At 36.1% G+C, this 15,313-nt stretch overlaps 2 protein-coding genes across 2 annotated transcripts; both read left to right on the forward strand.

The window, feature by feature from the left end:
- Positions 1-284: 284 nt before the first annotated feature.
- LOC116303690 (cytochrome c) lies at positions 285-3,891 on the forward strand. The gene is made up of 4 exons (XM_031713274.2): positions 285-429; positions 1,650-1,720; positions 2,776-2,938; positions 3,539-3,891. Exons 2-4 carry the CDS (start codon positions 1,652-1,654, stop codon positions 3,622-3,624), a joined length of 318 nt encoding a protein of 105 aa, XP_031569134.1. The 5' UTR covers positions 285-429; positions 1,650-1,651; the 3' UTR covers positions 3,625-3,891.
- A 646-nt stretch (positions 3,892-4,537) lies between these two features.
- On the forward strand, positions 4,538-14,916 carry LOC116303697 (U4/U6 small nuclear ribonucleoprotein Prp4). Its single transcript, XM_031713288.2, has 18 exons — positions 4,538-4,844; positions 5,426-5,505; positions 5,886-5,958; positions 6,088-6,150; positions 6,498-6,550; positions 6,642-6,724; positions 7,165-7,258; positions 7,436-7,530; positions 8,203-8,261; positions 8,591-8,714; positions 8,827-8,916; positions 10,502-10,559; positions 10,856-10,920; positions 11,378-11,485; positions 11,943-12,061; positions 12,204-12,244; positions 12,937-13,018; positions 13,476-14,916. The coding sequence occupies exons 1-18, from the start codon at positions 4,631-4,633 to the stop codon at positions 13,535-13,537; spliced, it is 1,563 nt and encodes a 520-aa protein (XP_031569148.1). The 5' UTR covers positions 4,538-4,630; the 3' UTR covers positions 13,538-14,916.
- Positions 14,917-15,313: the final 397 nt, after the last annotated feature.

Here is a 15,313-nt window from a genome sequence, read left to right on the forward strand (position 1 = left end):
GAAAGTGTGCAACGGAAATCTGGTAGTAGAGGTCAATGACGCCAACGTTCAAACGTCCTAAAATATGTACTTGGAGAGGTACTTGAAAGTTCTTTCACTCGCCTACGCCTAACTTTCACACTGTTGCAGGGACGGAAGTGGAAGTAAAATCATGCAACCATATCTGCTGTCTCATGATAGTCTCACGGCAAAAACTCGGAATTACTTCGGAAACGTGTCGTAAATCACGACTTTCGGTTCTGAGTCACGACGAAGGAATCCTATTTGGTCAGCGGAGTAGTGTTCTACGCATGCGCGATAGGGGTATAGGTGATGACGAAACAAGGGTCAGCCTTTCAAATCGTGATTCTCACACGCCAGACTCTTGACTGGAAAAAACTGCTCTAAAATCACACAAATTTACCCCAAAAAACCCTAAAATCCAACCAAGTAAGTACAGTAGGGTCTATTTAATGTGTGGGATTTTTATTATTGATTATTTAGTTGTTTTTAGTGTAATTTTGAGGACAGTTTTACAGTGTTACACTTGCATAAATCAGCCGTCGTTTCTAGTAACCAGATCAACTACCGGCTTTTTAAAAATTCTACTCATTTTTTCTCAGAATGTTCGTTATTCTTTGTATCGTATGCCCTATTTATTTCATGATGAACCTTTCAAAGTATTGTAGGAACTTCCCCTTTTTAAAAAGTTGATTTTATTGCGATGAAAGATGATCACATAACGTGACATGTTACTTTTAGATAGTCTTTACTAAGTCGTTGTTTCTTTGTGATAAAATGAGTTGTGTAAAATAAGAATAAGTCTAGTATTCAACACAGAAGTGCCAATGAATAGTTCTTTGATGTTCTGTCTATGTTGAAGCTCTCAGTTTTGTTTAAAATTTTTATTTCCGCGTTCAAACGATCTCACATTTTTTGAATACGATAATCTGTTATGCAATATTGGGACATAATTTTTATTGACGTGTGTGCTAATAACTATTTAAATTTTATTCTTCCACATTGTGACTCTTTCAACATCTTTAGTGCCAGAGGTTACTTTTAAAGATCTCTTGTACCAGCTGTTGTTCAACTGAAATAACTTTTGGAATCAACCTTGAATGAAATTATCTATTAGTCCTCATGTAATTTAGACTATTGTATGACATCAAAATTATTTAAGAGAAGTCTTAAATATCTATTGTTTTACGCAGAAAATGCATTCTGTCGTAAGCTATAGAGACTCAATAATTTCTCCCTCCATTATTTTGATTAATGATAACAATCAAGTCTGGTCTTGCATTGTCTTGTATCTGCATTTCATTTTATGGTCAGGGGTTCTTATTGATTTTTTATCAAGATTTTAACAGTAACATGACAAATGAAATACATTCCTTTGACTAAACATTGTCATTGATTGGATCATCCCTTCATGATCGTTATCGGTCTGGGCGCGTAGAGACGAAGCCAATCAAAGGATAATGTTTAGTCAAAGGACTGTATGTTCTCTGTACTATGATATAAACATGTCAAGAGCTATAGATCATGGGAGAAGCATATGAACACAAAGTATAGACAAGTATTTCTCTTGCTTCCTGATTGCTGACCAGCTAATCATTTCTATACACTCAAAGTCTTCTGATTGGATTTCTATTGTATTTTTATTTAAGCAATGGGAGATGCAACCAAAGGAGCCAAGATCTTTAAACAAAAGTGTTCACAGTGTCACACAGTAGATAAGGTAATCTTACATTAATGTTATTTAACAATTATTCGCTGAAGGCGAAGTGACTATTGGGAAATATTTACTGAGATGCGAGTCTTCCTGCGGCGAGGTAAATATTCCCCAATAGTCACTGTGCCTGAAGTAAATAATTGTTTAACTATAAATACACATGTGATTTTTTCATAAAAAGGAAAAAAAGAAAATAAAAGGCATTTTTTCCCGGTAACAGCAACAAAGCTGCTGGCCGCCATTTTGGGGTTTCGCTCGAGGTGATTATCGTGTGATAGTGTGAGTTTCTTGACCAATCAGCGAGCGACGTTTTCTATAATCACCTGCGTATTTTTACTAAAGGGGAGTAATAGTGCTTTAGTCTTTCATAGACTCATATACCTAGGGTAAGTTTTATAAAGTTATTATGACCTTGGGGTAGTTGACCTCTACTGAATAATACAAGCAAAATGCATTCACTGCTATCATTTTATACAAACAGCTAAATACTTGATAAACCAAGGATACACTGGGGTTAACAACATTGTACAGTGGTTTGCTTTTTACATCAGCGTTCATCATTGTTCTAAAAGGGTTAAATGACTATAAAAAGGCTTGCCGTACAGATATGTCATACAGTGGCGGATCCAGGATTTTTCAAAGGGGGGTTCCGTTTCTTAAACTGTATAATTCTCTTTTGTTTAGTCGATGTCTGACAAAAAAATTGGCTCTAATCACCTAATTTACTATCTAGTAATGGAACTTAAAGGTAAATTAAACATTATGACAGCAAATATTTATCATTTCGTGTTCAACATTATCCTTGTGGATACTTTTAAGCAAAATTTATATAAGACATATTTCTATTACCTAAAAGATCAAACCTTCAAGGGGGGTTCCGTGGACCCCTTCGAACCCCCCCCCCCCCCCCCTGGATCTGTCACTGCCATACCATGATTGTTGTGGTGCTGTATATATGCAGGGATTTCAAATTCTGTAAATGGCTCTTGTCATGATGATGCAGTCGTGTTATATGTGGCTTCATAGTCATACAAAATCAAGGTGTCCTTTTATTTACTCAGGGAGGCAAACACAAGACAGGTCCCAATCTTCATGGTCTGTTTGGACGCAAAACAGGCCAATCTGAAGGCTTCTCATACACTTCCGCCAACCAGAAGAAAGGTATTACCTGGGGTGAAGATACATTAATGGTTTACCTAGAGAATCCCAAGAAATATATTCCAGGTATGTCTTAATTAAGCATGTCTCATTTTCTTCTTTTTTCGTTTTTTGATTTATTCCTATCCTGCTGGACTGTGGATGCCCTTTTTTGTGTGAAAACCTTCCTACAATTAGGTTATATAGGATTGGCATTTTTTTTCTATTTTGTATATTTATCTACAGTTTTATAGTTTATCTTTTATAGTTTTATATTGTAATGTAGTTTTATACTTAAGGCGAGGGCCACAAGTTTATAAGTGTAATCACTTTTTCATGTTACTCTCTTTAAATAAAGTCTTTAGTTACTTACTTACTTAATTACTTCTCTTCAGGGCTTTTTGATTTTTCCTTTGGCCTAAATTTGTTTCCAGTGATAGGGAAAAGTCAAATAATATTCTGTGATCAGTTTCATCAGCACCATTCAATCACGTCAGCGTGCACCATCCATGTTTGGATGCAATCAGAGTGCTTCTTTTATCGTGGCTATGTTATCATTTTTTATTTTGTCACATAAATTGAAAAACTTGCTTTGCATAATTCACCTTTTGCATAACTTAGGTAGATTAATTTTCCAATTTTCCTATCCTCTCTCATATTTTTTCACTTTGAATTTTTCCCCTACAGGAACCAAGATGGTGTTTGCTGGACTAAAGAAAAAGAGTGAACGACTAGATCTGATTGCTTATCTTAAGGAATCAACATCAAGCTGATTTGTGATCAATCTCCAGTGAAATCGCAATTTTTTTAAAACATTGGATAAGTCAAACATTAACCATTGACCTTGTAAATTACTGTGTATACTGAGGCAAGGGACTGTGTTATTCAAGTTTGTGCATTCATGAGTTCATTATATTTTATTTTACAGCTTTTTATGTGTTAGCTGCACATTCTTTGTCTCATTTTTGCTTTAACTGTGTAATATGCCGGGCTTTTACGGAGATGACAATAAATAATAAAAAAATAGTCATTGCTGTTTATTAGTGGTCTTTTCATCTGTTCAAAGTTAGATAGATTCCATTAACCCACAATCTTGTTCCTAAAGTTCTCCTGCATCTTCCTGTATTCAATGCATGGTAAAACTCTCTTACCTGGCAACAGCCTGCTGACCACTGCTCAGTGTTATATCGTGGGAGGACTGGGTCAAAACTAGTCAATCTTGAAAACAAAGCCATTTCCTAGTGGTTGTGGTTCATTCAGTAAAAGTCATTTGATATTTGTTGATAAAAATAGAATGATACCTCTAGATGCCGTGAAGGGCGATATGGCAGCATGAAGCATTGACGACTATGCTGGAAATTTTGACCCTTCACAGCTATCCAAAGACTTAAAGACTGAACAGAAAGCTCGGCCTAAGCCTATGGGAGAGGTTAGCCAGCCTCTGGCCGTGATGATTAACACCCTTGCTATGACCAACAGTTTCTGAATTTGATAAATATGCATTGTGATCTAGGTTCTGTACATGATAAACAAAAAAGGAGGAAAAGGTGAAGATTTGCACACCAAAATGAAATCAATAACATTCGTACTCTGCGAGAGGTTTGCATGTTGTGGGATTCCTGTGTTGGAAAACAGCTGCTTTGGGCTTCCTGTGCCAGACGTCGAGCATGCGTTTTCGGAATCAAAATGGCGGCTCGATGAACTTTGAAAGTTTTCTAGAAATTTGTTTTAAAAATATCGAGTAAATTACGCATTTTTAAACTCTGTTATACAAGAATCATGTCAGAGGACGACAATGATGCTCCTAAAGCAAAAAAACAACGCATTTACTTTGGAAGTTTAGAAGAAATCGAGAGAGAACGTTTGTCGAAGGCAAGCGCGCCAAAGACGGAGAGCTCTACAAGCACTTCAGCGGATGGTAAAAGAAAAGAAAATGGAATGTCTGATGCTATTCTTGCGGGTATTCAAGCCGGGAATATTAATATTAGCGAAGGTAAGTCTGCTATTTTACTTTCTTTGTTTTTTCACCCTGTAACGCTTAATCTTGGCTTAAAGCCCTTAAAGTTTTTCAAGAAAATATTCTTCAAATTGATTTTGAACATGCAACCATGGATGGGATTTGATGACAGAACACTGTCTTATATCATTAAACTTGAGATATTTTGGAAATTCTAATCTTCCTCTAACAACAACAACAACAACAACAACAAGTATCTTTATTACCAATTTACATATAAACATACATATATATATCAAATTAAGCTTTACAATAGTACTATTTAACCAAGATTCAGGTAATAGCTGCTCAGTATAGCAAGCTAATCGAGCTGAGCAACCGTTAACTGTTTTTAACACATTGATAAGGTCGCCTTAACTATAGCCATATATGGGGGATGGTGTGGATATTTTCTAGAACTACACAATATACCCTCAGTCCCTCCCCACCCCTTGGAAATTCCAATCCCCTTCCATGGGGGAGGTATGGATATTTTCTGGAATTACTCAATATATCTTCCTCAGCCCCCCACCCCTTGTAAATACCATTTTGTCCTAATGCAATGTAATTTTCTTCAGGAGAATATCAAGATCTTTCAGAGGACAATACCATTGAACGGCACAAAGAACTACTAGCTGAGTTTGAAAAAAGAAAAAAGGTAGAGGTCACGAGTATCCAGTGAGAATGTTCATGTACATGCATATATTTCATGTTATTCCTTACAGTGTCACGACTGCGTTTGTGGTGTGGGCTTTTAACAGTCATACCAAAACTGCTCTAGTGCTCTTATGATTAACACATCAGACTAGAATACTGAAGATGTGGGTTCGATTCCTGCCAAGGGCCTTGATATTTTTCTCTTGTTGTCTCTATTTCATTACACACACCAAACACATAATTTATTACTGCTCTTATGAGCCACTGGTTTGGGAAACATTGCAGTCACTCCCTTGCAGTCACTCTTTCCACTTTCACCTCCGTGACAAATGTTATATAAACTTTGTTTATTTATTTTTCATGTTAATATATATATTTTAGGCTCGTTTGATAACAGTACCTACAGATATTGCTTCCGTGAAAGCTAGGCTACGAGAAATAAGACAACCAATTAGTAAGTATACTTTCAAATTTTATTGAGTGCAATATCACTACAACACCCTTAATGTTTCACTCTGGAGTACGCCTTAAGGGTAACTATAATCCAGTGTCTTGTTCCTCACAATTTTTCCTTATTTTTTAGCTTTATTTGGAGAAGGAGCCCTAGAAAGAAGAGAAAGATTGCGTGCAATACTTTCAGAATTTGGTAAGATAAATTTTTAATAGAAAATAATAATGATAATGATAATGATAATAATAATATTTTTTTGTTGCTAGAAATTTATTGTAACTGATTGTATATACATTTTTTTCCCGAACTATTTTTAAGTCAATGGTTTTATAGGGACATCTATTTAAATATATTGTAGTTAGTTTCCTTTTAGACTGTATAGGTTGCACTGTGTGCTCTATACAGGTCATAGATTTTTTGCATCTATACCTTTTAGTACTGCACATAATAATAGTAATAATAATGATAATAATAATAATGATGATAGGTATAAGCTATGGTATTCAAAGTATGAATGTTTTTGTGATTGCTTGTTTAATTAGGTGAAGATATTATTACAACAGAAGATAAACAACAACGGGAAGAAATACCACAAGTAAGTTTGAACATCAGAGCCTGGTTGTGTTGAGATTGTCACACATTCGTTATTGTTCTGTAATGGATGGGCCATTATCATTTTGCCGTAGGAAACTGAAGAAGTTTGGTACCATGAGGGACCTGATGAATTAAGGATTGCAAGGATATGGATAGCTAATTATTCCCTACCAAGGTAAAGCATCATTGTTGTGTTACTCTATTAATCCAGCAATGTCTGTCTGTCTGTCCATCTATCTATCTACAGGTTTATCCCATCTATTCCATCCATTCATCCATCAATCTATCCATCCATCTCCCATAACTGTCTGTCTGTCTGTTGATCCATCCATCCAACCTTCCATTCATTCATATATTCATCCAAACATCTATCTGCCCTTCCATCCATCCATCTGTCTGTCTGTATGTCTATCCATCTATATCCCATCTATCCCATCAGTCCATCCATCCATCTCCTTTCTATTAAACTGTCTGTCTGTCTGTCTGTTCATCCATCTATCCAACTGTTCATTTATTCATATATTCATCCAACCATCTGTCTGCCCTTCCTTCCATCCATCCAACCACCCAATCAATCATTCATTCACAACCACTTTTTTATTTGCCATCTCAAAGAGCATGCCAGAGATTAAAACAAGCAAGAATAATGCAAGCCAGACCAGACCCAGAGAAAGCAGCAAAAACACAAGAACTACATCGAAAACTAAGGGTAATACAATGTAACCAAGAAATATCATAATATTTGTACATTACTTTTGATTACCCCTTCCCCCTGAGGGCAAAGTACTTCCATTGAGGGAGGAGGAGTACCGAATATCCTACCTAAACATACATTGCAAGGTAATTTTGGATAATATTATTTATTGTATCTTGTAATTTTTTCCAGTCTTTAAATAACTTATGCAGTCAGATTGGAGATGAGAGGCCTCTTTCATTCTGTCAGTTTTCACCAGATTCAAAGATTTTAGCCACTGCATCTTGGTAAGATTTTAACATGTGACAAAAAAGACTTCATGCATATTACAGAATAGTCCCTTTCACAGTTCCCTGTGCCATCTTGAAAGGTAGCTGTGTCTTTGCATTGAAGCGAGATGAACTGTGAGCTTGCAATGATAGAGACATGAATAATTGTCCAAAAAGGTCTCTATCATATCATTACAAGCTCCCCATTCATCTTGCTTTGATGCAAAGGCATGGCATACTTTCAAGATGGTGCAGGGAACTATGAAAGGGACTATAAGCCACCTCCACAGGTATTCTATTCTTTTACTGTTGGTGCTCGGGATCCCTGTGTTAAAATGGAAGGATGTACCACAGGTAGCCCACAAAAGAAACAAATGAAAAGCCCCAGGGCAAAGATAATGAATGTGGGGGACTAGTACAAAAAGTCTTTATTTCTGTGTTTTAACCTTCAACTTGTATAGAATTTCTTGTTACCTAACTATATGAATACTAGAAGAGATAACTAGCTAAAAACTAGTGTGAGCTGCGTCGGTGTTTCTAATGAAACAGTAATGATAAAAAGGTAAATTTAACACCATGAAAAGATGAAAAAACTTACTGACGTTTCGGACACTAGTCCTTCGTCAGAGTAAGAGGTATATGTATACTAGGGAACAATAATTTATTTTTCAATTGGTTATTCATTTACAGGAGTGGTTTGTGCAAGCTTTGGTCAGTCCCAAATTGTGAACCCATTTCAATTTTAAAAGGTATGCATAATCCGATTAAAAATATATTTGATTGACAGGCATCAGTATAGTGGGTAGATGGCATGGGTGACATATTAGATCTTCTTGCCGATACGGTAAAAAATGGTTCATTAAGACATTATGTGATGCTGAGGCGGTAGTTATTAGAAAATACACAACCCTGCCACTCTATGCTAAATTTTCTATGTTTGCCTCCTTTGCATCCCATAATTTAAGATGGCTGCAGTGCTATTAATAAAAATGTCTATTGCCGTACTGTGGTCTTAAAGAGTCACAGGTCTCCAAGCATTAAGTATTATAATTACATTAACCATTGTTGCCGTTCACAGGTCATAATGAACGTGTTGGTGCAATAGTGTTCCATCCTCAAGCAACATTATCTCTTGACGAAACTGGTCCATGCATGGCATCCTGCTCTGCAGATGGAGCTGTTAAACTATGGTCCCTTAAATCGTAAGTCCATGATTGGTATTTCAAAATAGGGGCTTTAGATTTAGGATTGGTGTGGAATAGCTAGCTAATATATCTCATAAATTAATTGTTAACATATGTTACATTTGAATAGAGATACACCTATAGCGAATATCGAAGGTCATGAAAAAAGAGTACCACGTCTGGCATACCATCCCTCTGGACGCTTTCTTGGCACATGTTGGTAAGTTCCAACTTTAATCTTTTACAATATTGTATAATTTAGACTACGACATAGAGGGCAAGGCAAAAATTCTGTTAATTTCTGTATGTGAACACATCAAGACTTTTAGATGTGTATGAGAATGTATATACTATATTATTATATTATTATTAAAAATACTGAAATTTGATTGGTTGGTGAGAGAGGGCTTCTTTCTTACTTGGGGATGGATTGCTATCTGGCCATGTATATTATTATGAATTATGCCTTCTGTCTCACAACTGGTTTTCTACATAAATGAATAAATTTCACATTTATTTTTATAAAGTTTAAATTCTTATTACATCCATTTTGAAATCACAAGCAAATCCTGCAATCTGATTGGTTCCCTGCAGCAGTGATTTCAGCATAAATTGCACGATTTTGAGCTCTAAATTGCACGATTTTGCACATCAACTGATATGAACCAATCACAAGAGAGACATGTCATTTTCTAGCCAATTATATCAAGGAATCCATCTTAGTGTTGAGCTCACCGCTTCTTGCGAAAAAAAAGAGCCACGGCTCAAATAATTTTTTCTGAAGAACGATTTTACCGTCAAAAGTCTTAAAAAAAGACTTAAAAAGCCGTAAAAAGGACTTAAAAAGACCAACTGATCACTTAAAATCGTCAAAAGCATCTTTGTAAAGTAACTGCTTAAGTAAGTTGAAGATATTACAGCGAAAAGCAGTGGGAGAAAATGCAATCGGCATCTTTTGAATGTGACTTCTTGGCGATTGATCGTGGAAAGTGGTTTCCTTTTCAATCTGTAAAGCATAACAACACATCGAAAATACAGTCATTAAAAGAAGTTTTTCTTAAGAAGAAGATTTTTGCTGAGCTAAGTGACTTCTTAAGGACAACCGAAGGACTAAACAACCTTTGATTTTTGCTGTTTTGTCGGCACAAGTGTGATCTAAACATATTGAACAGAAATCGTAAAAATACAAGCAGTGAGCATTGGCTGTAATATGGACAACAGCCAGTTCATTACAACCCTTTTGGGCAGGATTGTCTTGTTATTTAATGTAAGTAAACGATTCTTAATACACGTAATGCCTTTTGGTCCGATATAAATTCATTTTAGTTTTGGACTGAAAGTGTTGGTTTTCAAAATGAGAATCATTGCTCGATCAGTATAAACAAGTTCTCTTGGCAGCATGTTTGAATCGACTGCTTTTAGATTGTAAGTCATGTCGGTTTAACTGAAAAAACGTCTTTTTCAAAAAAGATTTCAAAATGGATATAATAAAGTGGTAATTGAACTTCGTGTCGTACAATTTTGGTCTGAAATCAAACTTGCAATTACAAATCGCACTCCCGCTACGCGGTCGTGCGATTTTGTAATCGCGCGTTTGATTTCAGACCAAATTGCACTCCACTCAGTTCAATTACCATTATAAATTGATCTATTTTTATCTTCATGGCAATTCATGTGTGAAATTGATCATTAATCGTGATAGTAACTGCATTTTAGGGTCTAAGCTAGGTTTTATATAGTTGGAGGATTTTCTTTATTTTTCTAACTACAACATTACTAACTTGAATATTACTCTTGTGTCTTAGTTTTGATAACTCATGGCGATTATGGGATCTAGAACAATTAAAGGAAGTCTTACATCAGGTACTTATCGACTACATTTAATAAATACAGATGGAATTGTATATACATCTTACAGCGCAGTTTGCAAAAGTATGACAACCACATTCAATGTATTTGATTCTCCTTTGCACCTGCTTTTTGCTGCCAAAAGAGCTTTAACATACCTTATTCGGTAAAACCATCCAGCTTCGCATGGAAATGCATTAGACTTAGTTTAATGTACAGAATACATTAAGTGTGGTCATAGTGTTACGCATTGCGCTATAAAAGTGACACGTAATTTTTAGTTATACCGTCCTATTCCGTCTTATCTGCAGGAAGGACACAGTAGAGAGGTTTATAGCATAGCTTTCCAAACAGATGGATCATTGTCGGCAACTTGGTATGTATTTTGTGTTGTGCATAGGTAACCCAGTCTCTGTGCCCTGAGAAACAGCGAGGAAAAAAAACAGTGAAAAAGCTCTGATATTTCAATGTAAGTGAGTAAAAAAGTTCTTTCCCTCCTAGGAAAACCTGGAGATAAAAAAATTGAGTCAAGAGATATTTTACGAAATTTACTGAAGGCTCTAGAAAAAAAGTTTAACAAACTCTGTGCACATGTGGAGCCAAGTTCAGGAATCAGGAGAGAAAACCTCGAATCAAGGGAGAGTGACTTCTTCATCTAATTATTATTTACAAAATTTACTGGAGGCCCTACATGTATAAGAAACTCTGCTCACATATGATACAAGTCTAGGGATCAAAGCTGAGACCTTAGAAGTAACAGACAAGTTACCAAGACCCTTCCAAGTTCCCTTCTTTATTAGATAACTGTATAATGTATATCTTGTGTATTTCAGTGGACTTGATGCACGTGGTCTGGTATGGGACTTGCGCACAGGACAGTGTGTCATGTCACTTGATGGTCATCTGCAGAAGGTCTTAGCTATTGATTTTGCACCTAATGGGTATGGATATTATTGTTTCATTATTATTATTATTATTATTATTTGTTTATCTTATATTATAAAATATTTGAGATATAATGCACGCGCTGATTGGCTGGCTACCGTGTTTATATCAGAGAACAGAGACACGCTCGCATGAAATCATTCAAAAATATTTTATAAAAGCGATATAAAACTGTGTCTATATAGTCGAGAAGTCAAAGAAACACTTGGCTACACATCGTGTTTCTCTACGACTTCTCTCTTGCTCTACAGCTCCCATTGTGTTTATATCACAGTATATAGACATGCGCGCTGTTTTATATCCCTTAATTATATTACCCTCCCGGCTTCCTCTCTGGACAAGCCAAGGGACACATGATGGTGGCTAACTTGTGGGCCACTGGATTTTTGATATTGATTTGTTCACTCATTCATTTGTTTGTTAATTTATTTATTTATTGCTTCTATGTTCTAGATATCAAATTGCAACAGGAAGTGAGGACCAAAAAGTAATGATATGGGATCTACGGCAACACAAATGTCTCTATACTATACCAGCACACACTAACCTTGTATCACATCTGAAATACCATGGTAAGGTTCAAGATATTAAAATTCAAGCACAATACCAAGGCTTTGCAGAATAAAATGTTCAAAATTGAAAAAAAAAAGAAAAAAAAAAGAATGGTCTTTAAAGGTACAGCTTCTAAATAATATGTTTTCTTGTTGTCTACAGACGATTACTTGCTATCAGCATCTTATGACAGTCACATAAAGGTAGGTTTTAAATAACGTTTTTGTATATACATTTGCAAAAATTGTGGTACAGGCTTCCGTTACTGTAATGTAACTGTATCCTATCCCAGTGAAACTGATTGATTGAGCGTTAATGTTGCACACTTCTATCAGTTCTACGTACAGTATATTGATATTGAAAGCCAAATGGATACCCTGTGTTCCCAGACATTAATTTTCAGTTTTGGACATGTTGGGAATTGTCAAAAGGGATTTATTGGGCAAGGGATATTGTCGCTGGATTGTATTGGTTTTGTATAATGTGGTTTAAAAGTAGTCAGAACCTCAGTCCACCCCCTCTCTCCTCTCTTTGTGACCCAATCCCCCCCCCCCCCCATTCAAAAGAAAGGCTCTTTCGTGGTGTTGCAGGGCACCTGAGCCATGAAGACAATAAAACAATAGCTGAGAACAATGAGTTTGCAGCTAAACAATACCCTGCAATAACAAGACCCTAACCCAGAATATAATACATCTTGCTATACCAAGAAAGACCCAAAAGAAAACATTAAAAATTAGTTATTTAGTCTTGTAAGAAGGATAAGGATAATCCAAGCTTAAATAATAGAAGTTTTTTCGCTCCATGCTCCTCTTTCAAAGCTTGGCTATTGGTTTCCACCAGAGCAATGGACCTTTGCCACACATTAGATAAATACTGAGATACGTTGTCGTTATAGGTGTGGTCTCACCCAGGATGGGCTCCTCTCAAGACACTAGCAGGACATGAACAAAAAGTCTCGTGCGTTGATCTATCTCCTGGTAAGCATTCTTTGCTTTTCCTCAGAACGGTATTCGGGAAATTGTTTGCAATTTTTGGGGTACCTGTGGTAACGCCACAGGCATCCCAAGCGAAATGCTTTACAATGACTTAAAATAAATTTCACATGGTTTGGGATACCTTTGAAATGGGGGTCAAAATTGCATGTCTTCGTCTTTTTGTCTTGTAGCGAGATTTTCCCCCTTTATTTCGTGTCTTAAATTACTATAATCCCGAAGTTTCTCCGATGGCTTACCGAAGATTAGACTTGTTTTCGGAAATTGCGGAAATGTTCGGAAACAGTTAGGCAGAACAGATGGTCTTTCTACATTTTTCATTTTTCAGTTCTTTCATCGAGGTAAGTATTCATTCTTTGGAACACCACTTGGAGAAATTTACAGATGTGTTTTTATTGATTTTCTTCGTAATATTGACATATTTGATTATTTGTTTTTTTAGATGGACAGTACATCGCGTCTACATCATTTGATCGCACCTTCAAACTCTGGAGCGCGGAATAATTTTGCGAGACGAAAGATCGACTTGACCCTGTCGCGATTCATGGTTCTGACTCCCCTTAGTTACCGTTGCTATGTCCCACTATCTCAAAATTAGATTAGGATCATGCCAAGCGTCGAACTTCACATGAGCCGAACCTAATGATATCAAAGAAGACCGCCTTGTAATCCATTGTTAGAGTTAGGTTCGGCTCATGTAAGTTCGACTTTTGACCTGTGTCTAAGATACTTTACTTGAGCCGCATCATAAACATAAACATAAACAACAGTTAAGCAAAGAAATGCTGCTCTAGGGAATGACACCTGCTCTCGGAAACGAGAAAACATTACGTCCAAGGTAAAGAGGGCAATTCCACAACTTTGTTTCACGGTCCAAGTAAAATCACGCTAATAAGGGGCAAGGAAATAAACCTTGGTCTTTCACACAACCCCAAACGGGAAAACTGTCTAGCATTTTACCATTCTTTTAAGAATTCACATCAAATTAAAATCACACCCTTTCTAACTTATTTTGTATTTTTCTTAAAATCCATCTTTACTTGCTCTTTTGTCACGTTTTATTGATTCGTTTATAAGTATTCCTGTTATGCTTAAATGACATTTACAAAAATAAAATTAAAAAAAAAAAAAATTGTTAAGAAAACGATCGAAAATGATTAAAGCGAGTTGAAAAGCAATAATTATTTAAGTGCCAATTCTCTATTGTTTTTTTTATTTTTTTATCTTTGGCTTTAAATTTCCTAATGATGCAAACACAAAGGAAAACAACATTCGAAAGTTCAGATAGCTTTTAAAGCGTGCCGGTTGTCACTAGCGACGCAAACGAGCAAGAGAAGGGAAGGTTTTGTTTTGCCTACGTTAGCTCGTGCTTATGCTTGTGTTACTAGTGACTGAATCAGGTTTAACGACTACTTTCTTGGAAGTTTAAATCATTTCAGCAGCCACACGCATGCACTTGATTCATTAGCTTTTTTTATGATGATTCATGATTTATAATTATATATAGCGCTCTTTTCCATATGGATTATGATCAAAGGTGCTTTCAGTGATTTGTAAATGAGAGGTGGTTTGTATGAGCTGGAGGCCCTGAGGGTGGTCACTGCCAGGGTTTCTTTACGCCCTCAGTGGTTCTTTTACATCCCTCATATTTTTGGTTTGTATAAGAACTAGGATTTTCTGTAACTTTTTGAACTATATTTTCACTCTTGTAACTAATTTCATATTTTTTGTGTGAATAAATTTAAACCTCGACAGATTTTGGAAGCGGAAAAAAAAGGATACAGTTTGGGCTTTATTAGGTCGCCTAATGCTTAATACTTGTGTCTCTGGGGAAACCAAACCTAGAGGAAATCAGCTTCCAATATTAAAAACAATTGAATCGATAGTGCGAACCATTCATTTAACAAAAAGCAAATTCTGATGATTAGCTTTTGTCTCGCAGCTTATCTTGCGTATCTTTTGAAGTCGCTCTTTGCGAGCGTCATTATATAACGAAGGGAAAATAAATGGGAAAGATGGAAGAAGAGAAGAATCGAATAGAAATAAGCCAGTTCATAGTTCAAGATTCGTTTCCAGTGCGCATGCGATTTTATCCCGAATTTCTCGCCTTCTTTTGTTTAAACCTTTTGTCGTTAATTAAACAAAAGAAGGTGAGAAATTCGGGATAAAATCGCATGCTCACTGCAAACGGTTCGTCACATCGTCTCTTCTCTTTATATATATTTGCTTCTTTTTACTTTTTTTCTTTCTTTCCATAAACCTATATGCACATCTAGCTAC

Source organism: Actinia tenebrosa, unplaced genomic scaffold (assembly GCF_029948245.1).
Source record: "Actinia tenebrosa isolate PJP-AT-01 unplaced genomic scaffold, QUT_ActTen_1.0 PGA_scaffold1__47_contigs__length_23844297, whole genome shotgun sequence".
Taxonomy (NCBI): Eukaryota; Metazoa; Cnidaria; class Anthozoa; order Actiniaria; family Actiniidae; genus Actinia; species Actinia tenebrosa.

Bases quoted from the DNA above. Each gene is read 5' to 3' on its own strand.
- LOC116303690 (XM_031713274.2), top strand. From the start codon at position 1,652: ATGGGAGATGCAACCAAAGGAGCCAAGATCTTTAAACAAAAGTGTTCA. The intron at 1,721-2,775 runs GTAATCTTACAT...TTATTTACTCAG, and splicing joins AGTGTCACACAGTAGATAAG to GGAGGCAAACACAAGACAGG. The intron at 2,939-3,538 runs GTATGTCTTAAT...TTTCCCCTACAG, and splicing joins TCCCAAGAAATATATTCCAG to GAACCAAGATGGTGTTTGCT.
- LOC116303697 (XM_031713288.2), top strand. From the start codon at position 4,631: ATGTCAGAGGACGACAATGATGCTCCTAAAGCAAAAAAACAACGCATT. The intron at 10,921-11,377 runs GTATGTATTTTG...TGTGTATTTCAG, and splicing joins GGATCATTGTCGGCAACTTG to TGGACTTGATGCACGTGGTC. The intron at 12,062-12,203 runs GTAAGGTTCAAG...TGTTGTCTACAG, and splicing joins ATCACATCTGAAATACCATG to ACGATTACTTGCTATCAGCA.